At 40.5% G+C, this 27,719-nt stretch overlaps 1 protein-coding gene across 10 annotated transcripts; it reads left to right on the forward strand.

The window, feature by feature from the left end:
* The first annotated feature begins 1,606 nt into the window (after positions 1-1,606).
* Positions 1,607-27,719, forward strand: FMO4 (flavin containing dimethylaniline monoxygenase 4). 10 transcript variants are annotated; one of them, XR_014816798.1, is made up of 10 exons: positions 1,607-1,679; positions 1,788-1,887; positions 5,944-6,083; positions 8,142-8,330; positions 8,991-9,153; positions 14,451-14,593; positions 15,309-15,838; positions 16,852-17,204; positions 19,961-20,030; positions 25,628-27,719. XR_014816798.1 is itself a non-coding variant. In XM_005656647.4 (10 exons), the coding sequence occupies exons 3-10, from the start codon at positions 5,952-5,954 to the stop codon at positions 26,010-26,012; spliced, it is 1,635 nt and encodes a 544-aa protein (XP_005656704.3). In that variant the 5' UTR covers positions 1,607-1,679; positions 1,788-1,887; positions 5,944-5,951; the 3' UTR covers positions 26,013-27,719. The 10 variants fall into 10 exon arrangements, 4 of the variants coding, with proteins under 4 accessions (XP_005656704.3, XP_020918851.2, XP_084834519.1 ...); XR_014816795.1 differs by having other exon boundaries at positions 15,309-15,508; positions 19,860-20,030; XR_014816796.1 differs by having other exon boundaries at positions 5,944-6,051; positions 15,309-15,508; positions 19,860-20,030.

A 27,719-nucleotide genomic window follows, 5' to 3' on the forward strand; every position in this document is an offset into this window, starting at 1 on the left:
TTAAACAACAAAAAAGGTGGCATATAGATAAATGTTTAATGAATGACAGGGGGTGTGGGGAGATCCCAGATTTTTAGTGTTTGCCAGTTTCCATGGTGTAAACAACCCCACCATGAACAACGTTAAGCTGTTGTGTCAAGCATTACTGTGTGTAATTGCAACCTACCACTGAACTTGGAGTTGGAGGAGATGCACATTCTCACTGCACAAGCCAGCTCTAGCACACCACTCAGTAAGAATATTGGAGTTCCCGTGGTGTCTCAGTGGTTAATGAATCCGACTAGGAACCATGAGGTTGCGGGTTCGGTCCCTGCCCTTGCTCAGTGGGTTAACGATCCGGCGTGAGCTGTGGTGTAGGTTGCAGACGCAGCTCGAATCCAGCGTTGCTGTGGCTCTGGCGTAGGCTGGCGGCTACAGCTCCGATTCGACCCCTAGCCTGGGAACCTCCATATGCCGCGTCAGCGGCCCAAGAAATAGCAAAAAGACAAAAATAAATAAAAATATTTGGGGGACAACTGAAAATGACCTGTATGTTACGTAAGTTATTGAATTTATACTGATTTTCTTATATACCATAATTGAAATATGGTTGTGTGGAAGAATGCCATTCTTCTTGCAAGATAATGTGCTAAAATATCCGGATGGCAACTTGCCATCTGAAGACTACTTTTAGATGTGTGTCTACAGATGCATATGTGTGTAAACATGGGTGGAGAGAGAGAAAGAAAATGTCAGTGTGTCAAGAGGTTGCTAGTTGATGAAATGGGTGAGGAATACATTAGTGTTCATTAATAAAATAACTCTTACAACTTCTCTGTGGACTTAATATTTCTCAAAAGAAAAAATATGTTGCCAACAGCAGACTTTATATAAAAATCTGAATTTTCAGTCTCTATTGAAAGGAGCTTAAAACCTTGCAATAGTGGGCTTATGCTCTCAAATAGCACTATTTAGCTAAACCTAATAGATGGGGGTGGGCAGGTGCTTTCCAGTCAGATCTGATCAGGCCCTCTTCTCCGACCCTTGTGGGCATTTGCATCTATGATTGTTCAATGAGCTGAAGATGGTCCTTTATGCTGGCTTCCAAGCACTCAGTGGAGAAAAAGATGCTGTGTACTTACTATTCTATTACTGCCAGTGCTTCTGTAATTATTCCTTTTCGTGTGCCCTGGGTTAATATCTAAAACTAGTTTCATGTTTTCTCAAACATGTTTTACCAGCTCCCTCTGCTGACCTTTTCTGAAAAGACGAAACTGCTTAAATCCCTTATAAATTCTCAATTTTGAAATCACACTTCTGGGGTGCGGGAACTCTAGACTTGGAAGAACTGCTGACATGACAAATGACTTTCTCCCATGGCCCGCTCCTATGACCACTGAAGGGACTAATAAAAGAGTCAGAATTTAGAAAGTACACTGCCCCTCTCCCTGGGGGCTGTGGTTTGGGGGTGACTTGGCGCCCTCTAACGGCTACGAGGAGAAGAGCGGCCACTTAACCTATGCTCCCCTTTAGGGCTTTGCCGGAACTGTGACGTTTCGGAGGGTGGGGGAAAAGGGTCAGAAGTCGCTTGTGGCCTTCGAATCCGAAAGCATTATTCTAACTCGTCATTTAGCCCTCCCTCGAGATCACGGAAGTATCTAGCCGTGTCCCACACAACTTTTTCTGTTTTGTTTTGCTCTGTGAGTATACTTTCTGCTATCACCAGCAGGACAGGAAAGACGAATGGGTTTTTGTTTTAAACCGAGAGCAATTTTGTGATAGTTGGCGTTCTTTTATTTTCCTTCCAGAACAAAGAGTTGGAGTTTCAATTGTTTTTCAAGACAAACACTACCTTTGGTATTGGTTTTGAGAAATAATTTGTCAGAATATCTACTCTATGCCAACAAGGTAAGTGTCCTGGATTTTTTTTTTTTTTTTAATGGGGGTATTTTTCCAGGAGCTGCTTTCACAGAGGATGAATATTCTCCTTGGAGAGTGCATTCCTTAAAAATTATTGTGATCCTCTTCTTCAGGAGCCTCCTGATTAAGGTTAAAGCAGAGAATTATGGAGAAAACCGGAAGCAAAGGAATTGTAAGGAAACAAAGTTATGTTGTAGGGTGAAGACACCCAGAAAGGAGGTGTGGGTGAGAATAACAGAACTGTGGGACTTTCTGTCATTCCAGGCTCACTTCTGATTTCACTTTATGGATGAGATGGCATTGCCAGGCATTGGGAAACACAAAATACTCCACGAGTGTTATGGCAGGACATACTGTAGCAAAGGAAGAACACTGGTAGAATGATAATAAATATGAATAGATCAAATTTCTGTCATATAAATCATAACTAGTTACATAATAGCCTAATCACCCAAGTCTCTCCATGTCTCAAAAACAATTCCTACATTTTGTCAGGCATGACAAAATGTAGGAATTTATAGTCTGTCAGGCATGGGATGGGTTTTGATGTTGTCCAAAAGTCCAATTCAGTAGCTTAGGACTCCTTTCTATTAAGGAAGCAAATATCAGCAACCTTTGACCTACAATGGAACTTATGCACACTTTATAGCACACTTTATTGTTTACAAGGGGCTTAACACATCTTACACCCCCCTGGCCCTTCAAGCCTGCAGTATTTGTTGCTGAAAGTCAAACTCAACAGTTGCCTAATAGAAATGCAGAGACGGAGTTTTGCTTGAAGGAGAAAAAGATGGCTTTATTTATTGCCAGGCAAAATCAGCCACAGCATGCTGATGCCTTAAAGACTGTGGCCCCCTTGGAAAAGATTAGGAGGTGGTTTTATCATTTGGGGAGTGGAATATAGGGCCACTCCCCAAATCAGAGTAGAGGCAAGCTTGCATTTTCTTTCAAAGCTGGTGTTTAAGTGGCCCCAGGACTGGTTCTTATGGTCCTCCTTCTTCCAGAAATGAAGAATGCTTCATCAAGTAGTTCTTCTATCTGTTGGGGGTTTTAGTTCTACAGAAAGGCTCAAAGATGTTGTTATGTATATTCCTTAAGAAGGAACCAGGACCCTGCCTCAAGGCTGCACTGTTGTCTCTTGACTGCTCATCCTTGGTCTCTCAGTCCCCTCAGTTCCCTGATTAGCAGCTGCCCTTTGGAACTCAGGAAAGGTCATGGAGGCTGAAGCTTATTCCCTAAAAACAAGAAATGGAGGACACAGAAAGACTTATGTGCTAGGAGCTCCACAGGGCACTAGCTCCGTTACGTATTCTCCCGTCTTTCAATTCACATCGATTTGGAATACCATTATTCGGCATTTAGACAGTCTCTAAGTGAGTCTGTAAAGGACAGGGTGTTTTTGCCCAGGAAAAACAGCCCACTCTGTATCTGACTAGGTCTCTAGGCATAGCTAAGCAGCCCAAGAGTGTTTGCAAGCATTTGTACCCAAAGCATGATGCTATTATAGAACATACCACATGATATCGTGTGTGTCAGCCTCTCTCCATATGGAGGCATCTTCTTGAGGACAGTCACTGGCTCTATTTTTATTTCTATTATTTAGCATTTGTTCTTAATCATCTTTGGGGCCCCCACATTTGGCTCAGTACCTGCCCCTAGAGCAACACAGGGTGTATCTGTTGAATGGATTAATTTGCTTCCAGTCTATTCACTGCAGCACATTTTCAATTTCAGTTCAATTAACAACTACTTCTTTCTTCTTATCATTGCAAAAATAGAGCACACCCAAGATCTGCCAATTCTAGACCTCCACCTAGTGCCCTGGAAATTTAATTGTTCTTATTCATGGAGGCCATTTATTTCAGATTAAAAGTTATCTTAACTTTTAATTTCTCAATCCAAAGGAAGCAGGTATGATTACCTGCTAGTTTCCAAACTTGTTGATAAATTTTTACCTGTGTGAGTTATCTTTTCCAGGGAGAAGAAAGGAAAGGAGGGAGTCAGGGAGGTGGAAAATGAATGCTGAGTAAATATTTGGTGCTTGGCAGTTTTGTGTAATTAATATCATTTTATGTAAAAATCAAACAATCCCTTAATATAGCTACTTTTCTTTATCTTGCAAGTGGTAAATCTTAAGATGTGTAAGTGGAGTTGTTTGGGGTCATATGGCTAGTCAATTGCAGAGAGTTCAAACCCAGTTCTACTGCCTCCAAAGTCCATTATTATTGCAGCCTACCTGACTCTCCCAAGTCAAAAGAGACTCCTTAAATAAAGTTTTGGGGGAAAAAGTGAAAATTTTGCTATAAATAATGAAGCCAGGCATGAAAGTCTCACCCTTACAAAGGGCAGGATGACACATAATATTTGGAAACAGCAGCCCTGAGAAATCCCTCCAATATTTGTTGCAAGTACTTGTATCTTACTCTGGAACAAGGCGAGTCCAAGGGGTCTGAGAGATCAGAAGTCTTCCTCTGTCTTCTGGAAAGTCAGTAACTCCCACTTTGTTTCTGTGCCTGGAGGTTCTGATCCGACTGGGAGGCAAGCTGCAAAGCCATAGGACAAACTCTCCCAAGCCCATCCAAAAGGTGTAGCAGCAAACCTTGAGTGCTGGTGAGGGAAGAGGCTTGGTAGTAGGAATCATAGGATATTTCCAGTTCTCAGACTAATGAGATGTGCACTTCCAGGCTCAGACTCAGAGATCCAGAGTCTCTCCCAACTCAGCCTCTTATTAGCAGAGCAGTCTTAAGTCATATCGACGCTGTATGTTTTCCCACTTCCGAGAGCTCAGGGCTCAATAAATACGTTCTTCCTTGGTTCCTCAAGGCAAACACTACTACAGTAAGTGGCATGACACTACAAAGACCACATAAGAGATATACAGCAATAAATCACCTCAAAAAAGACTATGTCTTCAAAGGCAAATCAGTTATATATATATAATATATAATATTAAATATTTAATATATATTAAAACCAATACTTTATATGTATACATATATAATATATACTTTATAAAAATACTTTATAAAATATATATATTATAAGATGCTTTATATATACATAAATATATTTTTTATAAAACAAATACTTTAAGGTCTCGACTACTCTCCATGTTTCTCAGACTGGCCAAGATGGTTGAGAGAGAGGCAGCACTTGCAACAGAGTCTGCCTGACACTTCAAAGGCCTCCATGTGACATAAACATGACTTGCTGGAATTAACCCAGTGATTAGCCCACATGATCAAAGCAAAAGCTATTTTAATGTTTGCAGAAGCGCACAACATAAAATCAAGAAAAACCTGTTGCAAATCCCCATGACACACACATACTTTGAGACAAGCATGGCATCCCCATTGCCATATAACCTCACCGCAGCCTCTAGAACGTACCATACGTATGACTTCTCTTGGTGATTTAGTTCTGTATTAGGGTCAGTCAGTCTTGCTCTATGCAATGTTAAGAATATCTCCTCAATTCATGTAGTATCTTTATTGCATGGCAGGACATGACTCATAACCAGCTATTCTTTAGGACCTTAGATGCTTTAAATAAAAACTAACATTTTGCTCTATTCTAGGGTTCAGAGGGATTATGTGTTAGTAAAGATTCCTTTAGATACTGAGGGGATCTAAAGGGTTAAAGGGATCAAAGTCCTGGCTATACTAGCTAAAAATAAGAGCAAATTTTAATTGAGCCTTTACTATGTAACAGATACTTCTACAAGCCTTCCAACCTATCTCAGTCATTTAATTTTATAACAAATACTTAAAATAGGTATTATTATTTCCATTCCCATTGTGCTGATGAGAAAACTGAGGAACAAAGAGGATAAACAGCTAGGACAAGGTCCTACTGTAAAACAAAGCCAGGCTTTAAACCAAAACAGTCCAATTTCAGAGCCCTCGTCTTTAACCAAAATGTAATTCTGCCTCAGCTCAAAGATAAAAGGAGTGTATTTATATCACTGTAAAAGTTGAGTTCCGTAACAAGAGCTCCCTTCTAGCTTTGTCATAAAAGAAGCTCAGCTCCACCTTTCTCTAACAGAGCACACTATGGCCAAGCGAGTTGCAGTGATTGGAGCTGGTGTGAGTGGCCTGTCTTCCATCAAATGCTGCTTAGATGAGGACCTGGAGCCAACCTGCTTTGAAAGAAGTAATGACTTCGGGGGACTGTGGAAGTTTACTGTATGTTCATACCCTCCCACCTCCACCAGTCATAATCTGGCCTTTTGCTTTCTCCCTACCCAGACATGGTGCCTTTAGCCAATCCTGGTGGTCAAGTAAGGGAGCACTGCAACAACACAAGCTTGTGCACAGTGTCATGCTGACCCCATGCAGGTTGCAGTCTGATAGGTGATGAAGTCAGAATTGGCAGGGTGTGGGCAGGGATAGTTGAGAGAAAGAGGAAAAAAGAGTGAAATCTGATATACAAACATAGTATTGAAGTTATGATTTCTGAACCACGGACATTCCAAGACAAAGTAGCAGAGTGTCACACTGGGTAAACTGAATGGCATTTGTGAATATGGAGCAGATGACACTTTAGGAAGGCTAAACTTTGGCATCAGGGAGTGAAGCCCTAGTCTCCAGGAATTGTTCAGGTCTCTGCGAAGAGAATTAGCAAGGGTGAGGCAGAAGGTCTAGGGAGTAGTTTTTACATTACTAGAAGAACCCAGGTTGTTCCCATAATGGCTCAGTGTAAACAAACCTGACTGGTATCCATGAAGATGCAGGTTTGATCTCTGGCCTTGCTCAGTGGGTTAAGGATCGGCATTACTGTGAGCTGTAGTGTAGATTGCAGATTCGGCTTGGATCCCGTGTTGCTTTGGCTGTGGGTATAGGCCAGCAGCTGTAGCTCCGATTACACCCCTAACCTGGGAACTTCCATATGCCACGAGTGCAGCCCTTAAAAAGAGAGAGAGAGAGAGAGAGAGAGAGAGAGAGAGAGAGAGAGAGAGCAAGACAAAAGTAGAAGAACCCAGGCACTAATCCACCCTTCTTAGGATCAGAATATACAGCCTAGGGGGATATGATCAAGACTAGGCCAGCGATTGGGTGATGCGAGCAGCAGGAAGTGGGGCTGGAAGTGGCTAAATACCATCTGCTTCTGGCCAGTTTTGATCCTGATTATGGGAATAGTAGGGTCTTCAGTGGGGATCAAGGGGGTGATGTATAAGGTTTCAGAAGATGGGGCAGCCCAAGTACTAAATGCTTCAAGGGGGAAGAGAAGAACAGCATGCAGTGGAAGCTCAAGGCGAGGTACTTCAAACTGGTATGAATGAGGGAAGCCTCTATGGAGGAGGTGGCATTTGCCAGTCTTTAATGGGTGGTGAAGAAAACATAACAAGCAAATGTACATAAGCAGGAATGATCACCTAGGTTTATAGTATAACCTTAGGATTATAGCGTACTGGGGAAAAATATTTTTTTTCTGGTGTACTATGTAGGAGCCTCATCAAATTACTAAATATCAATGTGAAAAGTATTAGGTCTGGTTTGTGTACCTTCTGCTATTTGACCCCATGTTGGCTTAGTTTCCTTCTCCTATTGTAAAGAGATATAGATTAATTTTAGAAAATAAAAGAAAAAATACAAATTAAATATAATATCAATACTTATGGGTCAGCACTATTAAAATTTTGATGTAATTTCTTTCAAATACTTTTTTTTTTCAAAAATGCAGTTGTAGGAGTTCCCATTGTGGCTCAGCAGAAATGAACCCGACTAGTACCCATGAGGACTCAGGTTCAGTCCCTTGGCCCTGCTCAGTGGGTTAAGGATCCAGCTTTGTTGTGAGCAGTGTTATAGGTTGCAGACATGGCTTGGATCCCATGTTGCTGTGGCTGTGGTGTAGACCGGCAGCTGTAGCTCCGATTTCATCCCTGGCCTGGGAACTTCCATATGCTGCAGGTGCAGACCTAGAAAGCAAAGCAAAAAAAAAAAAAAAAAAAAAAAAAAAAAAAAAAAAAAAAAAAAGATAGGCGTGGACCCATGTTCAGGGAATTGTTTAAGGACAGTGTTCGTCCTGAGAGCCCTGTTAAATACTGTTAGTGTCTTTATAGTTTGAGAAAGACATTTTATTTAATAATTTCAACACCACCAATGGCTTCTGATAACTATATCATAAGGATCCAATGCTAAATTTTCCAGGAACTCTTTGGAATTATGCTAACTGCTGATGATCTCTGTTCTCTTCCTCCTGTCCCCCCACCCCACAGCAAACTAACTATGCTTTCCCCACAGGAAACTTCTGAAGATGGGATGACCAGGGTCTACAAGTCATTAGTGACAAATGTCTGCAAAGAAATGTCATGTTACAGTGACTTCCCCTTCCAAGAAGATTATCCCAATTTCATGAACCAAGAAAAATTTTGGAACTACCTCCAAGAATTTGCTGAGCACTTTGACCTTCTGAAATACATTCAGTTTAGGGTAAGAAACCTTGGGTTATGGAAGGCTAATTAATAGGGGCTGGCCCATTCAACAATCTAATGGAAATGAAATAAACTTCTTCCTGATTTTCTCTATATGAATAAGGTAGATAATAATCCTGCTGCTGGTGTTTATCTCAAGGAAGTCATTAAAATACTGAATTTCCTGGTTCCTCCTCTAAGTCCAAATCTCATTCAGGATGAAATTTAGCGTTTTTTCAAGAGAAAAGGAAAAATGGATTTTGTTCATGCAACCTACTGGGAAAAAAAAAATGACTAGAGGTCTGAACCACAGAAATTATAATGGGCCCAAACTCATTTTACTAAATTTTTCCAGCATTCAGTATCAGTATATTAACTCATCTCCTTCAGTATATTAACTCATCTCCTTCTCACCAAGAATAAAAACTGAATGTTTCTTCCTTGCAGTGAAGGCATCCAGATGTTTGGGGCCTTAATCTATAATCACTTTTAAGACTTAATCACTTTTAAAACTTTGCACAAGTTATTTAACTTCTCTAGGGAGAAGATAAACCATTATTAATACACCTCCTATCACAGGACTGACTTGGCCCACTTGAAATGAAAAACATGGTTACCATACAGTCCTTGCATATGGTCCCAAGATGAGTGATAGAAATTGACTGCCATTTGCTTTCAGACCACAGTGTGCAGTGTAACAAAGCGTCCTGACTTCTCCAAGACTGGTCAGTGGGATGTCGTCACAGAGACAGAGGGGAAGCAGTACAGAGCTGTCTTTGATGCTGTCATGGTTTGCACTGGACGCTTCCTGAATCCCCATTTACCTTTAGAATCATTTCCCGGTGAGTCATCTCTACCTAAGGCCATGCCTACTCTTCTTCTAGTTCTTCTAGATGTGACTGATTTGTAATTGTAAATACTTCCTCATGATTATAGACAACTTTATGTTCATCTTCAGAAATAATATGCACAAAATAACTTTGGGGAGTTCCCGTCATGGCTCAGTGGTTAGCTAACCCGACTAGTACCCATGAGAACATGGGATCCCTGGCCTTGCCCAGTGAGTTAAGGATCTGGCGTTGCTCTGAGCTGTGGTGTAGGTCATAGATGTGGCTTAGATCTCGGGTTGCTGTGGCCATGGCGTAGGCTGGTGGCTACAGCTCCAACGGAAACCCTAGCCTGGGAGGGAACCTACATATGCTGTGGGTGTGGCCCTAGAAAAAAAAATACAAAAAAAAAATAACAAAATAACTTTGAAAGATATAAAGCATTGTATATGTGTCAGGTCTTATTATTTATTTATTAATGTAAATATTGATGTTATCACCTAAGCTTTATCATGTCTGTCTGATTCAAGTTCAGTGATTGCATAAGTCTCAAAACTATCAGATCTGTAATGAAAAAGAACGGACATTGAATTTTGTCATTGAATTTTAGTTTGAGTCAGGAGTGACCTGTAATTCAATACTTAAAAGGAGTAAGAGTATATGGAAACTTGACAGAATTTTTTTAGACCAGAAATAAATCAGAGATTATACGTACAAAGGAATATTGTCATCGCAGTAATAATCCATCCACCTCTGAAACCAGAGCTATCAACACTAAGGAGTTTTAGAAATCCCCCTTTGGAAGTGCTTTTGATCCAACAGCACATTTTTTTAATATACTCACAGGTGGCAAATCTCCATCTTTTGAGATCAAATAAGGATTACTAAAAGTAGTAAAGCTACTCTTCTTCTGTTACTTATAAGTGGCCCTAAAGGCAATTGAGAATAAAGTTTTGAAACTTGTTTAAGGAATTGAAAGAACTTTTAAGAAAGGAAGATGTGAAGAAGAAAGCTTGCAAATCTTAGCCAATAAAAACATGAAATATAAATCTTATAATCTCAAATTAACAAAACACTCTATTTTAAAAATGTGTTAGGGATTGAGAAAGAATTCAACACATAATTGTGCAAAAAAGCAATATTGTAAATGGTGGTTCATCATCAGGCTTGCTGCTAGTCTGGTGACTAAATACAAAATGGCACAGTACCAAACGAATACATAACTGCCTCTTATAATAATGTTTCTATGGGGAAAGGTATAACAAGTATCAAATGTCAAACAAGTTATTCTTTTGGAATTTCATGTCTCATCAGGTTTGGGATAGCTGAGAACTGATGATCCTTGTAGCAACATAGTGTCTAGATTTTAGACTGGCAGGGTTCGTCCCAAGGAATTAGACTAGCTAAACATAAACTAACATAGCAGCATAGTTTTGGATTGCTTTTGCAAGCAAATATTTCTCCATACTTTAATGAACTCTGGGGCGTGGGGAATGAATACAATGTAAATATTGAGGTGTCTCTCTCTTTCGCCCTAAAAACTAGATATTGAATTGAAACCCATGTATACAGACTTTAGACACGCCTCCTGAGGGGGATCTTTATGACCAGACCTTAGAAGAAGCTGTTGCAAAGGGACATCAAGACAGATAATCCTATTTTCCCCTGTGTTTCTATAGTGAGTATCATGGTGAGTAGATATGGTATAGGTTTCCAAGGAGTTTTGATCTGCTACAGTTCCCTGCAGGCAATAGCCTGGGTAAGCAGCATTTAGCAAAGTGGTTATGAACAGAATTCTGGATCCAGATCCTGGTGCTAGCTGCATAATCTTGGAAGAACATAACCTCTCTAAGCCTCAGCAAAGTGGAAATAAGAGTTTCCCACACCAGTAGGGATTAGGATTAAATGAGAGCATCCAGGTAAAATACTTAGCATAGTACAGCGCACACAGCAAGCACTCTGTAAACAGTAGCTACCAATGCTGTGGGTCATGACCTTCTGTAAACTATTACCCACCACCTCAGAATTGTTTAGAAGAACCTACTTCCTAAGAAGCATGTGATTTCCCTAAACTAAGAAGTATTTCTCACTCTCAGTTAAGTTATAGCCCTGACCTCAGCAGCCATTCCACTTGGAGTGCCAGGTCCTACCAGAGCTCACACAGGAATCATGGGGTAGGCAGCACAAAGTCTAGTTCTACAGATCACCACTCTTCACCCTCCTCTCTCCCCCACTCAAAAGTTGTGTACAAGTGACTCTTTAAACACACATAAATTGTAACCACTATTTACAGATTTGCAATCATGAATGCCTAATGATATTTGATCAATTATTAACAAATGTTCTTCAACTCTGTGAGCATTGTACGTGAACTTCGGGTGCCTGGTCTTCCTTCTCCTAAGGTAGTTGCTAAGAATTTTCCAGTACATTACATTAGGGGAATAAGTATAAAATGAATAAACCACAATATCAAAGTCTTCCAGAAATATTTGGTGACAAGGCAAACTAAACCCTATGCCCCCTCGGCTGACCCTTTTTTCTCGAATTAGTAGTTTTGATTTATTGAATAGATTTCTTTGGGAGGTGGCACTGCATTATTGATGTAATCATTGATTTGGAACCACCTATGCACGCTATACTTTCTCTTGGGCCCTCAGCTCAAATATGCAGTTATGGAGCACCTGTTATTTGAAAAGCATTGGGTTAGGTAATGTGAAAGATACAAAATCTATGAACCAAGATTGAGCTCTCAGTAAGTGTCTCTCCAGCCAAACTTCAGAAAATGGCTTGAAGTGCCATTCTATCCCCCTTCTTGAAATACTCTTAGAGTTCCCCTTTTTTAAATTCCTAATCTTTCTTCAAATGTTGTTCTTTATACACACACACACACGTTCTTAAAATATTTTTATGTAAATATATGTATCCCCTCCTCTCTTCCTCCAGGATGCCTTCCTGGCTCAGTCTAGGCTGATGCCCCATTGGAGCCATCATAACACCTCCTGTTCTGGGAGGTTGTACAGTATCATGCTTGACAGCTGAGCTCCAGTGTCAGATGACCTGACTTCCTATCCCAGCTCTGCTACTAACTGTATGAACTTGGGCAAGTTTCTTAACCTCTCTATGCCTCATTCTTAGCATTAGTAAAGTTGAATCATAATATTATCTACACTGTGGGGTTGTTGTAAGGTTTAAATTAGTTAATATGTATAAAGCCCTCAAAAGAGAGCCTGAGACTTGCTAGTGAGGGCTGAATAAACATTAGTTGGCTATTGTCTATTTACCTATTTCTCACTGAGGATGAACTCCTTGAGGGTAGAAACAGCCTTTTATCTTCACATCTCCTAAACCTAAAACCTGAATCAGCCCCTTGGAGTGTGCAGTGTTAAAAGTGCAGGTTATGTAGGATACAGTGATTAAGCAACTGTATTTTTTACTTGTTAACATCCCTGCAGACCTCATCTGTGTCTTCTTCTACCCTTGGTTGCAACCTCAGGCAGTTCCCACCACTTTTCTGCTCACTCTCAGATGAGAAGTCCTCTGATCATTTTAAATCACAAAATAAAAAAATTCATTTTTATAACTAAAATGTTCTGTGATAGCAAAAACTTGCGACTACCAGTAATGGTGAAATTTCTCCCCTCCCTCAGTTGGTGCCTGCTTTGTGCTGACAACTGCAGTGGGGTTGCAGTGTGCTTGGTGTGCTTGGCTGCTCCCTTCCTCTGCCAGTTCCTCCTCCTGCAAAACCCTTCACCCACCAGCTGCAGTCTCTGGCCCTTCCAGAATTGGAGTCAGGGAAGAACAAGAAGTAAGGAGGCAGGAAAGGTCTTTCTTGACTGGCACCAATTGAGCACTAGCTCTCTAGGCCTTAGGAATATTTAAGATCCATGCTTTGTGGGATGCTTTTCCAGGCTCTGCTCCAGAGAGCTGTTCCATTACTGGGGACCTCTCAGTGCAGCCCCTTGCTATGGACCACACATTCTTGGGCTTGGCCACTTGCAAACCCTAAGTTCGAGCTCCTCTCCAGGTCCTCTCCATGCAGACTATGTGCTAAGGTCTCATTGCCAGTCCAGTTGGCTCTCTTGTGCAAAGTCCATTTAAATTGGCATCAGACAGGCTAGGCTGTCTCTTACCCAGCTTTCATCTGGCCCACATGAAACATGTAATCCACACTGTCAATGTGAATGAAAAACTTGCTTCCAGTGTAGCCACCACCTCTTTCAGGCAGTTCCAGTCACAGTCTTTCAAGCCTGGGTCACACACCAGTCTCTGTGCTCTTTAGGCTCCAAGGGTCCAGGTCTCACAGGAGTGTCCCAGAAGCCCCTCAAAGCTGGTCCATGCCGCGGGGACAGAAAATGCATCACTTTAAATCCTTTTCCGAAAGTCTCCAATTTCCAACTCCTGGGCACTTCACCTTTCAGTCCCTGAAAGTGAGTGAGGGGCTTAGGATCACAAGACTGATCTGCATATACCTTATTTGCAAATTCTGCAGACTCCACCTACATGGTATGGCACCTCCCTGAAAAAGCGGCAACTATTTTATTTAGCTTCAGTGGACAAAGAATGTTATTAAAACATTGTGACAGATATAGTATCTCTTCAGTAAATGTTACTGAGAAAATGAATGAATCAGTGACTGGGATAGGAGAATGATAGGTTCAGAACAGTTTCATCCTTTTTTTTTTTTTTTTTTTTTTTTGCTTTTTAGGGCCGCACCTGTGACATGTGGAAGTTCCCAGCCTAGGGGTTGAATGGGAGCTACAACTGCCGGCCGCAGCAACACGGGATCCGAGCTGAGTCTGCAGTCTACACCACAGCTCACGGCAACACCAGATCCTTAACCCACTGAGTGAGGGCAGAGATCAAACCCATATCCTCATGGATGCTAGTAGGGTTCATTAACCACTGAGCCATGACAGGAACTCCGATTAATCACATTCTGATAGAGTATACCTATTGGGTAAAATAATATGCATCGACAATCTATTTTCTTGTCTAGGATGCTCAACGTTGTGCATGAGATATTTCTTACTGTTGTCTACAATAAGCGTGATTTCCCTAAGTAATTGCTTTAAAAGGGAACACTCATGGAATATAGGCTCTCCAATATTTTTAACAAGCCATGTTGCATTAAATCAATATTGGGGCTTATAGCATACAGTGGAATGGGGGAATGATATGCTGCTTCTACTTCCTGCAATTGGTAGTAGGAGAAAAAGGCTGCCATAATTCTGGGACTTCCCTTTTCTCAGAGACCCCAAGCCTGCCAACTAGGGAGTTATAACTAAATATTTCTAATCCCTCCTTCCCCTTAGGAATCTATAGGTTTAAAGGGCAGATCCTGCACAGTCAACAGTACAAGAGCCCAGAACGCTTTCAGGGCAAACGCATCTTAGTGATTGGTCTTGGAAACACTGGAGGAGACATTGCAGTGGAGCTCAGTCGAACAGCAGCTCAGGTACACCCTCTGAATCCTTAATTCCATGCCCAGAATCATTTCTGGTGTCTGGAGAGTGTTATTCAAGATTATAAAACACACAGGCCAGTTGCTCAATTATGTGGACCCAAGGTGAGTGAAAAAAAAAATCATGAAAATCCTTAAAGACTCTCATGATCTACCCATTACAAAACTGAACCATCTCCAGGAAGGCTCTAGGAAAACTGTGTGGATGCTGAACCACTAGGCATTTTTCAGAGATGCTCTTGGAACAAGACCAAATGTGTCAATTGTTCCACCCATGCCAACTCTCTTTTATACTCTCCCTTCTTAATTCTGAAAGAAAACATTCCATGCAAAATAGAAAAGGGAGGAGTTCCCATTGTGTCTCAATGGTAACAAACTCAACATGTATACATGAGGATACAGGTTGGATCCCTGGCCTCACTTGTGGGTTAATGATGCGGCATTGCCATGAGCTGTGGTGTAGGTCACAGACGCAGCTCAGATCTGGCATTGCTGTGGCTGTGGTGTAGGCTGGCAGCTGCAGCTCCAGTTCAACCCCTAGCCTGGGAACTTCCACATGCCCGGGGTGAAGCCCTTAAAGAGATCAAAAAAATAGAAAAGGGCAGTTATTTTCTGAACATCTCCAGATTTTCTACTAGGAATTAGATTGGAAAAAAAAAATACCACGAAATGATGCACATGTATTTATCCTTCTGGCCTTACTTTTTAGGTACTTCTCAGTACTAGAACTGGTACCTGGGTTGTCAACCGCTCTTCAGATGGGGGCTACCCGTTTAATATGATGATTACAAGAAGACACCATAATTTTGTTGCACAAGTTCTGCCTTCATGTGTACTAAAATGGATTCAAGAGAAGCACTTGAATAAAAGATTTGACCATGCAAATTATGGATTAAGTATTACAAAGGGGTATTTGATTTTTTTGTTTAATGGTAAATGTATTGAATCAGTATTTCTCATCCTATTTTATTCAGAATTCAAAATGTTCAATAATTGCCTTTGTTTAATCCTGTTCTAAGCTTATTTTCTTTAGAATGTCCAACAGTACCACAGCAGTTCTTAAAAATAGGAGTATTCTGTCTGGTAAAAAAAGTAATAATTCATGAGGCTAGAAGAAAATGAAGAATGAAAACTTTATTTCAAGTTTTCAAATCAAGAAACAAACTGGGAGTTCCCGTCGTGGTTAATGAATCCGACTAGGAACCACGAATTTGAGGGTTCGATCCCTGCCCTTGCTCAGTGAGTTAACGATCCGGCGTTGCGGTGAGCTGTGGTGTAGGTCGCAGACGCGGCTCTGGCATAGGCTGGTGGCTGCAGCTCCGATTAGACCCCTAGCCTGGGAACCTCCATATGCCGTGGGAGCGGCCCAAGAAAAGACAAAAAAACAAAAAACAAAAAAACAAACAAACAAAAAAAAGAAACTTAAACTGGCCTTGAGGAATCTCAGGATGGCTGCCAGCTACATCTCCAATTCAACCCCTAGCCTGGGAACTTCCATGTGCTGCTGGTGTGGCCCTTAAAAAAAAAAATGAGAAGCAGGAAATCCAATAGAAAACTGGACAAAGAATTAGAATAGGCAAATTACAGAAGGAGGAATCTGAATGTCTAAAAAGAAAAAAGAAGAAAAGAAAAGATGCTCAAACTCTCTATTGATCAAAAATGCAAGTTAAAATAACAACGAAGAGTTCCCATCCAGGCTCAGCAGTAACAAATCCAGCTAGTATCCATGAGGACGTGGCTTCAATCCCTGGCCTAGCTCAGTGGGTTAAGGAACCGGCTATGCCATGAGCTGTGGTGTAGGTTGCAGACACAGCTTGGATCCTGAGTTGCTGTGGTATAGGCCGGCAGCTGCAGCTCTCATTCATCCCCTAGCCTGAGAACTTTCATATGCCACAGGTGTAGCCCTGGGAAAAAAAAAAAAAAAAAGGTTCTTGTAATTTCCTCTTTGCCAAATGTCAATTCTTTGAGGCCTGGGTGATGTGAGACTCAAACCGGACGATCAGGTGGATTGTGGTGCACTCAATCCTGATATTTCTGTAGAAATTAATCCCAAAAGATAAAGAATTTTAAACCCTGGACAGAAAAGAGTAGGCTTAGTCATTTTCCACATGCCTCTACTGGGAGCAGGAAAATAAAACATAGACATTGAACTAGACATTGGCTGATAATTTCTCTGATTTGACTAAATAAATCACTTGCTGAGTGTATCACAAATATAACTACAGTGAAAATTTTTCTCCTCTGTGTCAAAGGAAAAAACCAAAAAGAATTGTGAATGATGAGCTGCCAACCTGTATCCTCTGTGGCACAGTCACTATGAAAACCAGCGTGAAGGAGTTTGCAGAAAACTCTGTTCTCTTTGAAGATGGGACCATGGAAAGAAACATTGACATTGTGATCTTTGCTACAGGATATACCTTTTCTTTTCCTTTTCTTGAAGAGCCTCTCAAAAGCCTTTGTACAAAGAAGATATTCCTATACAAACAGGTCTTTCCCTCAAACCTAGAGAGGACAACACTTGCCATGATTGGCTTCATTGGCCTTACAGGATCCATCTTAGCAGGAACAGAGCTCCAAGCACGATGGGCTACACGAGTATTCAAAGGTACCCAGACTCTATTTAAATCCCTCTGTGAAGTGAGTCTTGAAACTAGTGCCGTGAGATTTAGCTAAAATCAAACAAATGTGAGTTTAGGGAGTTCCCATCGTGGCTCAGAGGTTAACAAACCTGACTAATATCCATGAGGACAAGAATTAGATCCCTGGTCTTGCTCAGTGAGTTGGGGATCTGACATTGCCCTGAGCTGTGGTATAGGTCACAGACAAGACTTGGAGTCCATGTTGCTGTGGCTGTGGTGTAGGCCAGCAGCTACAGCTCTGGTTTGACCCCTAGCCTGGGAACCTATATATGCTGCAGGAGTGGCCCTAAAAAAGACAAAATAAAAAAAAAAGTGAGTTTAAGTAACATCAAACATCCAAAACATTTTAATGAAGAATTAATTAATTGTATATATATTTATATCTACATTTTTGTGTGTATGTAATATTATGGTGGGAGTGCTTGCGTCACCATTGTGACTGAGGGGAAAAGAGCCTTTGACTCCATAGAGAGGATAAATTTGTACAACAGAATAAAATCCCATTTCTCAAGTTAACTGAAATTATTAGAAGCTTCAAGTTCTTATTTTATTCTACTAGAGTTAAGTCTCAGCTATTTGCTCCTAATTCTTTCCATTTACTACTAGCAGTAAAGTTTGCTTCCTAAGAAAGACATTGGAATAATACACACTATGAATACAATTGGAATCTGAGGAGATAGTGACTTTTAAGAAATTCCCATAAATTGTAGATACTGGACACTAATTGCTGCCAGTTATCACTGTAAGAGCAAAGGTGGTAGAGTCAGAGATACCAGAGTCCAATCCCAACTCAAACTCATTAACTTTGTGAGGAACTCTTTAAATCTCGGCCCCTTTGTAAAATGGAGATCATATAACCTCCTTCACAGGGGGTTTGTAAACTGGGTGATGTCTACAAACCATTAGCACCATATTTGGTACTATTTGGCACAGAGTAAATGCCCATTAACTGACAGTTTTCATTCTTACTATTGCCATTATTATCATACCTCTCTAAACTAGGACAAGTTTTAGATTCATTAAGCATTTTAAAAAATTGCATTTGTATTATTTAAAAATATAAACAGTAATTACAATCAAACCACCAGCTGTCCTCCAGGAGAATTTTGTCCTTGATGAACAAAAACAGTCACCAATAATTTATAAATAGTGTATAATGTAGTATTAAGTGGTGTTGACTTCTATCACACTGTACACATGTACTAGATATCAACCATACTTTAAAATGGTCTCCTAAATTGACAAACATGGTATTTGTACTGGGGGCTAGGGAGTGGAGGGGAGGAGAAGATTGTTAGAAAATCTCATTTATTTGTATTACAGAAAAATTCCACAGCTGGAATTTCATTACATTTGTAAAAATGTAATTTCATTTTTTCATTACATTTTTATAAATATTTATTTATTTAAGGCCAATTAAAGTACTTTCACAGCATTTTCCAATTACTCTAAAAACACAAGACTTTTTTTTAACTTTTTGTTTGTTTGTTTTTTATTTTCATACTTGAGCATTCTCAAGCAATTGTTTTTGGCCATGTCCAAGGCATGTCAAAGTTCCCAGGCCAGGGATGGAACTGTAGCCACAACAGTGACAATGCCAGATCCTTAACGCCAGGCCAACAGGGAACTCCACACAAGACTCTTAGGTACCTGGGTTTTTTAAGTATTTTATAATGAGCTCAAAAGTACTTATCAGAATGACAGAGCTGACAAATCAATACTAGGTTAGATCACACATAGAGTGATCTCCAGCGAGCCAAGAGGAAACCTGGGAACCACCAAGCAAAGTCTTTGTAGCTTCTTACAAGATACAGTGTTCCCAGTGACAAGTAGACTGCAGAGCTAAATCAGACCTTTCTCATGTAGATTAGTATCCCCATACCCTAGGTCAGCAACTTGGCAACCGGCAAGGGCAAGAATGCCCAGAAAGAGTTCCTGTTGTGGTGCAGCAGAAATGAATCTGACTAGGAACCATGGGGTTACAGGTTCCATCCCTGGCCTCACTCAGTGGGTTAAAGATCTGGCATTGCCATGACCTGTGGTGTAGGTTACAGACATGGTTTGGATCCTGCGTTGCTGTGGCTGTGGCTGTGGCCAGCAGCTGTAGCTTGGATTCGACCCATAGCCTGGGAACCTCCATATGCCGTGAGTGCAGCCTTAAAAAGGAAAAAAAAAAAATGCCCGGAAGAGCAGAGACTGTCTAGGTGCCATACTGAGATCAAGCATGTCCTCATCACAACTCAAGCCGACAAAGCCTTTGTGAGACTGAGAGAGACTGCCAGGCCCCTCCATGCTTGAAGCTCCCCAGGTAACAGAGTGAAGAGATGTCAAAGCAGGGTTACAAAAACAGGGTCAAGTGCTTACATTTAAACAGCTAATTGGTTTAATACACACACACAAAGTAGGGGGATATCTACAATACAATATAAATATTATATATAAATATATGAAATGTGCCAGCCGATGCAAATTGCAGTGCAGGCTGACGTCTGGGCCATGGGACATCTGTCCTCACAATTCTAGGAGTGGGGGTACCCTTGTTGAGAGAGTTTGGAGCGAGACTTTACCCCCAGAAAATGACCCTCTCTGTTCTAATTCCATTCTAATTTTGATGATCACAGGTTCTGAGGTTGGAGCAGTGGGAGGCCAGAAATGAGAGGGAGGAGAACTCAAAGGAGGAGCTGCTTGTGACTACATTGTTATTTCTGACTATTTTCCACAGGACTCTGTAAGCTGCCTCCATCTCAGAAATTGATGGCTGAGGCTATGCAAAAGGAGCAGCTCATAGAAAGGTATGAAATATAGACTGCTACAGGGCAAACTTACCAATATATTCCACTATACCTCCAAAAAAGACTTTTAACATAAAAGCCATTTCTAGAGAAGCAGTGTGGCAGGTCAGAAGTAACTGCATTAGGAGTCAGAAGAATATGTTTTTATTCCTAACTCTTTCACCAACTAGATTTGTGGCCTGAGACAAGTCCAGTGGGAACACCAGGTCACCTCGGCAGAGCATGGAGGCTGGCCCCAAACAGATGGCAATCCTTTGTTCACTGGCCCCTGAAACTCTGTTCCCTTTGTTTTCCTCCTACGTCTCCGGCTACTCTTTCTCTGCATTTACAAGTGTCTCCTCTTCCTCACTCCTAAAAACTGGTGAATCCCATCCTTAATCCTCAGATCTCTTCTCACTTCTAATAACACTCACTCCTAGGTGGCCTCACCAGGCCTGTGGCTTTAAATGCCATCATATATTCATGGCTCCTAAACTTGGATCTCTAGCCCAAGATCTCCCCCCAGAATTCCAACTCATAATCCAACTCCCTCTAGATATCTCCACTTAGGTATGTAATAGACATCTGCAGTGTAGTTTGTCTAAAAGTTAACCCTCAACCTCCACCTGCACAAGGGCTGCTTTGAGAATTTCTCCTTCTCCATAGTGACTATTTGTTCCATTTGAACACTCAAAAACCTTGGAGTGATCTTTTTTCCTTTTGCTCTCACATTCTCAGAAAACACTGTCAGCTCTTACCTTCAAATAAACTCAGAATTCAGACCTTTCTCACTACCCCAGCTGTACGGCCCTAGAACAGGCCGCTGTCATCTCTTGCCAAGGACACTTGCTATCACCCCTTATTTCTGCCTGCTTTCTGCTCTTCTGCAGTCTAATCTTGACATTGCACAAACATGACCAATGTAACCTTGCTCTTCTGTTCAAAACCCTCTGACTATTTCCCATTCCACGCCCAGAAACGTCCCTGCAGCTCTGCACCCCTACAGGCAAATAGCCATCTCTCTGACCTCACTGCCTCCTGTTCCCCCACCTCATTCACACTGCTCCAATCACTCAGGACTGCTCCATGGTCTTCAAACATGCCAAGCAAAGCCCCATCCGACCTTTTTACTTATTATTCCCTCTGCCTGGAAACTTCTCCCCTTACCCCCTTATCTGTAGGCTTACTCTGCTCAAGTATCACCTCATAAAAGAGAAGCCCTCTTGGACAACACCGTATAAAATAGCCGCCCACCCAGACTCATCATCACCTCTCCCTTTTACCTTCCATTTATTCCTTCGTAATATCTATTACCACTCGATGTATCTATTTGACTAGGTTTTTTATAGCTGCTGGTTTTCCTGGTAGAATGAAGTTCCTTGAGAGCAAGGACTTTGCTTTACTCACTGTTGGATTCACAACACCTCAGATTGTGCCTGTCATGTGATAGACACTAAAGATTGATTGAAAGAATGAGTGAATGACACAGGCACATCCTGAAAGTTTACTAACAACAAAAATAGGTAGGAATAGAGCTTTCATATACACTATACAGTTGACCCGTGAACAGGTTTGAACCGCATGGGTCCACTTATACACAGATTTTTTTCAATATATTGGAAAAATTTATAGAGAGGATTGTGACAAATTGAAAAAACTTGCAGATAATTGATGGAGCCTAAAAATATTGAAAAAAAATGGAGGAAGTTAGGTTATGTCATGAATGCCTAAAATATATGTAGATACTATATACAAAAATCTATTATAAAATTTAAAATTCATCAGCGTTCCCACTGTGGCATCATGAGTTAAGGATCCAGCATTGCTGTAGCTGTGTCATAGGTCACAACTTGGGCTCCCATTTTGTCCCTGGCCCAGGAACTTCCATATGCTACAGGTACAGCCAAAAAAAAAAAAAAAAAAGAAACAGAATTAAGATTCATCAAAATGTGCACACATAAACATAGACCATTCATGGCACCATTCACAATCAAGAGAATTGTAAACAAATGTAAATATTCAATATTAAATCAAAAAGTCAAAAATTAACTGTAGCACAACATTTACCACTGCAAAAACTTCATAGCTACCTCCTGTTTCTATTGTAATGAGTTCAGGTGTTTTGAGTAGCAGCTTAAAATGTCACATGACACTAATCATCTCTTCATGATCAGTTCATCTCTCCAGTAAATTTCGTATCCAAGTAAAATTGATCTCTCGCAATTCTCACATATTTTCCGTCGTGTTCAGTGCAATAACGTAAACCTTAAATAACACCACACCACAGAATCCATATGAAGGGCCGCTAGTATTGCTGGAAGGGTTCCCAAGAAGCATAAAAATGTCATGCAATTACAAGAAAAAGTTGAATGGCTTGATATGCACAGTAGATTGAGTTCTGTTGCTACTACTGCCATCATTTCAAGATAAATGAGTCCACCACAAGGACCATCACAAAAAAAGAAAATTTGTAAAGCCACCTCTGTAGCTATGCCAGCAGGCATGAAAACCTTGCACTTTTTGTAAAATACCTTTTTATCTTGTATTAAAAATGAAGCTTTTGTGTTTGTGCTGGATTGCTATAAGACAGGCATACCTACAGACTAATACAATTTGAAAGAAAGTGTATGACAACTTAAAGCAAAAGGAAAGCGAAGGAGAATTTAATGTCAGGAAAGAATGGCTTGATAATTTTAGAGGGGTTTGGATTTTTAAATGTCAGGACAACAGGAGAAATAACTTCTGCTGACTAAAAGGCAGCAGACAAGTTCCCAGATGCCATTTAGACAATTATTGAGAAAAAGGATATCTGCTGACAGGTGTTTAATGCAGACAAAGTGCCCTCTTCTGGGGTTGGAGAATGCTACAAAGGACATTTATTAGTAAGGAAGAGGAGTAAGCACAGCACCAGGATTTAAAGCAGGAAGGCATAGGCTAACTTTGCTGTTGTATGTAAATGCAGTCCAGCTTATGGTCAGGACTGCCCTTATCTATAACGCCTCTAACCTCCAAGCCTCGAAGGGAAAAGATAATGACCAATCTTTTGGTGGTACAAAAAGACCTGGACAATGAGAACCCTGTTTCTGGATTGGCTACTTTGATGCTTTGTCCCTAGAATCAGAAAGTACCTTGCAATAGTAAGGGACTGCCTTTGGAGGTTCTTTTGATGTTGGACAAGCTCCTGGCCACCCAGAATCCCATGATTTCAACACAGGATGTTGAAGTGCTTTATGGGAAGGATTGTCAATTTTATGGAAAAGAATCCCAGTAGAGAGAACATCACGAAAATCTGAAAGGATCACGCCATTGAAGATGCCACTATTGTTATCCAAAAAGCTGAGAAAGCCGTCAAGCCTGAAACAATAATTTCTTGCTAGAGAAAACTGTGCCCAGATGTTGCGTGTGACCTCACAGGATTTATGACAGAGCCAATCGAGAAAATGATGAAGGAGACTGTGGATATGGCAAAAAAAAAAAAAAAAAAAGTGGGGAATGGAAGGTGAAGGGTTTCAAGATATGAATATTGAGACATTCAAGAGCCAATAGACATCACACCAGAGGAATTAACAGAAAACAGCTTGGTGGAGATAAGCACTTCCAAACCAATACCAGATGATGAGGAAGAAAACATAGAAGAAGCAGTGCCAGAAAATGAATTGACGTTAGACAATCAAGCAGAAGAATTCCAGTTATTTAAGACTGATTTTGACTTTTTTTATGACATGGACCCTTCTGTGACACAGGCACTCAAAATAAAGCAAATGATGGAAGAAGAATTAGTACCATATAGAAACATTTTTAGAGAAATGAAAAAGCAAAAAGTTGGAAGTTCCTATTGTGGTGCAGAGGAAACAAATCTGACTAGTATCCATGAGGATTAGAGTTCGATCCCTGGCCTTGCTCAGTGGACCAGGGAAGCTGTGCTGCTGTGAGCTGTGGTGTAGGTCACAGATGTGGCTCAGATCCTGAGTTGCTGTGGCTGTGGTGTAGGCTGGCAGCTGTAGCTCTGATTTGACCCCTAGCCTGGGAACTTTCATATGCCACTGCTGTAGCCCTAAAAAGAAAGAAAAGAAAAGAAAAAGAAAAAAGTCAAACAGAAATTATAGTGTATTTTTTAAAAAAGAAATTACAGCGTATATCCATAAAATTACACCATGGGTGCCTTCTTCTTCCTCACCTTCTACCTCCTCCAGCTCTTCTACCTCTGTCACTCCTGAGACTGCAAGGCCATCCCCTCTTCACTCTCCTTCTCAGCCTATCCAGTGTGAAGACATTGAGGCTAAAGACCTTTATGATGATCTGTTTCCACTTAATAAATAGCAAATAGTCATCATCCCCTACTCTCAATAAATTTATCTGTTGTGCATGTGTGTTTTCATAGGCAATCTAATAACTACACAGCAAGAACTATATGAGAAGTTTTTGTATCATCATCATTATTGCTTAAGTATTTATCATGTAGAATATCATTTTAAGACTTGAAGAGGATAGCCTATCCTTACATAGGCATAAGGTGAATGATACCGAATGTAAAATTAATAATGTATTAGTTTTCTTACTTTGCACTCAAAGAATTACATTACTGTACATTATTCTTGGTTCTCATATTTGGGGAAACTGTCTGTCGGCCTATCATCACAGGTAAGTGGGTTTTTTAATGTAACAGTGTTTCCAATACTGTATTACAAATATGACTGTAATGCTGAATGCCATAAAAATTTTATAATGATTCATACATTAGTGTATGGACTAGGCTACCATGAAGCAATCATATTGCTACCACTTCTTCATTATCAATGCATGATTCGTTATATTTGAGAATAAATATGAATTTCTTTTTCACATTATTTTTTTGTTTTTGATGTCTCGTGTTAGGATACATATAACTCCTACAGTGTTTTGTATCATATAAGAAAATATTGGTATATTACTGATAGATGATTCAACTTGTAAACAGATGACATAAACTCATGATATTGATAAATACAGTACAGTACTATAAATGTATTTTCTCTTTTTATAATTGTATTAATAAGTTTCTTTTATCTAGCTTACTTTATTATAAGAATACAGTAAATAATCATATAACATACAAAATATGTGCCAATCTACTGTTTATGTTATCAAGCTGGCTTCTGGTTAACTGAGGGGAATCAAAACTTTCACATGGATTTTTTACTACATGAGGAAGTTGTTCCTCTGTCCTCCTTGTTCCTCTCTGTGTCATGTTCAGTACTGTTACACTACGTATGGCCCTCACTCTTAAAATTAACATCAATAAAAATAATTTATGTGGCCATATATGTGATACTTTCTGATCATGTTAATTAGTTCACCAACTATGGTATTTGGACTGATATGACTTTACCCTCATATCAAATTCAAGAACCTAAAACATTATTTAAGCTCTTCTTCAACTTGCCTCTTTCTACTATTTCCTTTAACTAAATTAATTACGCTCACAATACCCGATGTGAATAAACCCCTCTCACTTTTTCTTTCCACCATAGAAAATCATTCCCAAAATGGTTTGACTGGGTTAGAAAGAAACAAAATGGTGGGAGGTGGGGTAACTCATAACTTGAAAATGAAAAGTGATCCATTTTTTTCCTTGTCAGGGGTTTGATGAAAGATACCAAGGAAGACAAACTTGACTACATTTCCTACCTGGATGACATCGCTGCTTGCATAGGTGCAAAGCCCAATGTCCCACTTCTGTTCCTTAAGGATCCCAGACTAGCTTGGGAAGTTTTCTTTGGACCATGTACTCCTTACCAGTATCGCCTAATGGGCCCTGGGAAATGGCATGGAGCCAGAAATGCCATCCTGACTCAGTGGGACAGGACACTGAAACCCTTGAAAACACGAATAGTTCCTGATTCCTCCAGGCCTGCCTCCTTGTCACATTATTTGAAAGCTTGGGGGGTACCTCTCCTGTTTGCCTCCTTTCTACTGATCCATAAATCTTCACTTTTTTTGAAATTGGTGCCAGAAAAACTATAGGACAAAATTTCCCCTTACCTAATAAGTATTTGGTGAGGATTAGTTGATGGATTATAAGGGTTTTACCAAGTCATATTCACTCTTGTCCCCAAACATCTTGCATTTTCCTCCTCTCCATTGTAACTGCTATCAGCCAAGTTCAGGTCTAACCCTCTTACCTGAACTATTGTACTATCTTCTCCTTTAGTCTCAGCACTTCCTTTCTTATCTCCTTTTCAATTGATATTCTACTCTGCTACCTAAGCAATCATTCTAAAATAAAAATATTGTCTTTGTTTCCCTCAAGATCCCCAAGGGAGTAAGATAAAACTCAGATAAATTGTGCAATAATTTTTGATTTAATTTTTGATGTAAAAATTATGTCCAATGGTTTGGGCAGAATGTAGGGAAATTGTAACAGTGAGGTGCTTTTACCATCTTGTAGGCCTAATGAGGCAAGAGGAAAAAACAATTATGAATAAGAGAGAGAGAAATTATGTCAAGAGGACTGCCTCTCAAGAGCTATGACCATCAGCTGACCAATAAAAGCAGTTCATGGTGATCCCAAAAGTACAGAGCTTGGGAAATAAATTGCCTAATCTTACTCTCTTCCCTCCCTCTGATCCTCTGCTCATGCTCCGCAATGGCCTGATCCAACCAAACTCAAAGGCAAGGTTGCTGACTATTGTGGATTGAATTACAGCAAACCCCCCCCCCCCCCCCGCTCACCCGGCAAGATATATTCAAATCCTAACCCCTGGTACCTGTGAATGTGACCTTATTTGGAAATAGGATCTTTGCAAATGTATGTAAGTTAAGAGGCGATCATACCAAAGCAGGGTGATCTAGATCCAATATGACTGCTGTCCTTGTAAGAAGAGCATCAGACAGAGACACATAGTGGAGAATGCCATGTGAGTTTAAGAAGAGGGTAGAGTGATGCATCTACAAACAGGATCACCAAGCAAGCAAACACTGGAAGCTAGGAGAGAGTCATGGAACAGATTCTCCCTCAAAACCTCTAGAGAGAACAACCCTACCAACAACAACTTCAGACTCCTAGCCCTCAGAGCTGTGAAAGAATAAGCCACTCAGTTTGTGGTACTTTGTTACAACAATCCTAGGATACCAATACACTCGCTGATGTTGTCCCTGGAGATCAGCTTCCTAAGCCACCCAGCAGAGCAAAGATGACAGAGAATATATATTAAAGAGCAACCAGAAAGGATCCAGTGCAGACATGTTCCCATCAAACTTAAAAATCTTTTAAAGTTTCTCTCTTGATTAAAGATAGTAAATTCCTTAACTTGAAAGAGGAGACTCTTCATGATCTGAGTCCCTTTGCCCAGGTCACCAGAATCCTGCCCTGCAGTCTCCCCTCCTCTTCAAACCCTACATCCAGTTCCACCAAATATGAACTGTGTGGTACCTCCTTACTTAGGCACAAGCTATTTCCTCTTTCAGCCACTTAAATCCACACCTGACTGTCTTTCAAGATAGAGCTTAATAATCTCCCTCAGTGAAGCCGCCCCTGAATCCCCAAAGCAAATTTGACTGCCGTTTTGTAATGATCACACCTCATGTATTAGTATGTTCTTTCCTTACTATAGAATCATTTTCTTTTTGTGTCTATCTCCTAATGAACAGTGCATTCTTGAGAGGAATCATATCTTGTTCAGCTAAAACACTGACTGATAAAGACTGCAAAATAAATATTTGTTGACTGAA

The sequence above is a fragment of the Sus scrofa genome, chromosome 9 (assembly GCF_054392235.1).
Source record: "Sus scrofa isolate SSC_HxYL_T2T_F1_AM1 chromosome 9, Sscrofa_HxYL_maternal_Yorkshire_Landrace_v2.0, whole genome shotgun sequence".
In the NCBI taxonomy this organism is placed as follows: Eukaryota; Metazoa; Chordata; class Mammalia; order Artiodactyla; family Suidae; genus Sus; species Sus scrofa.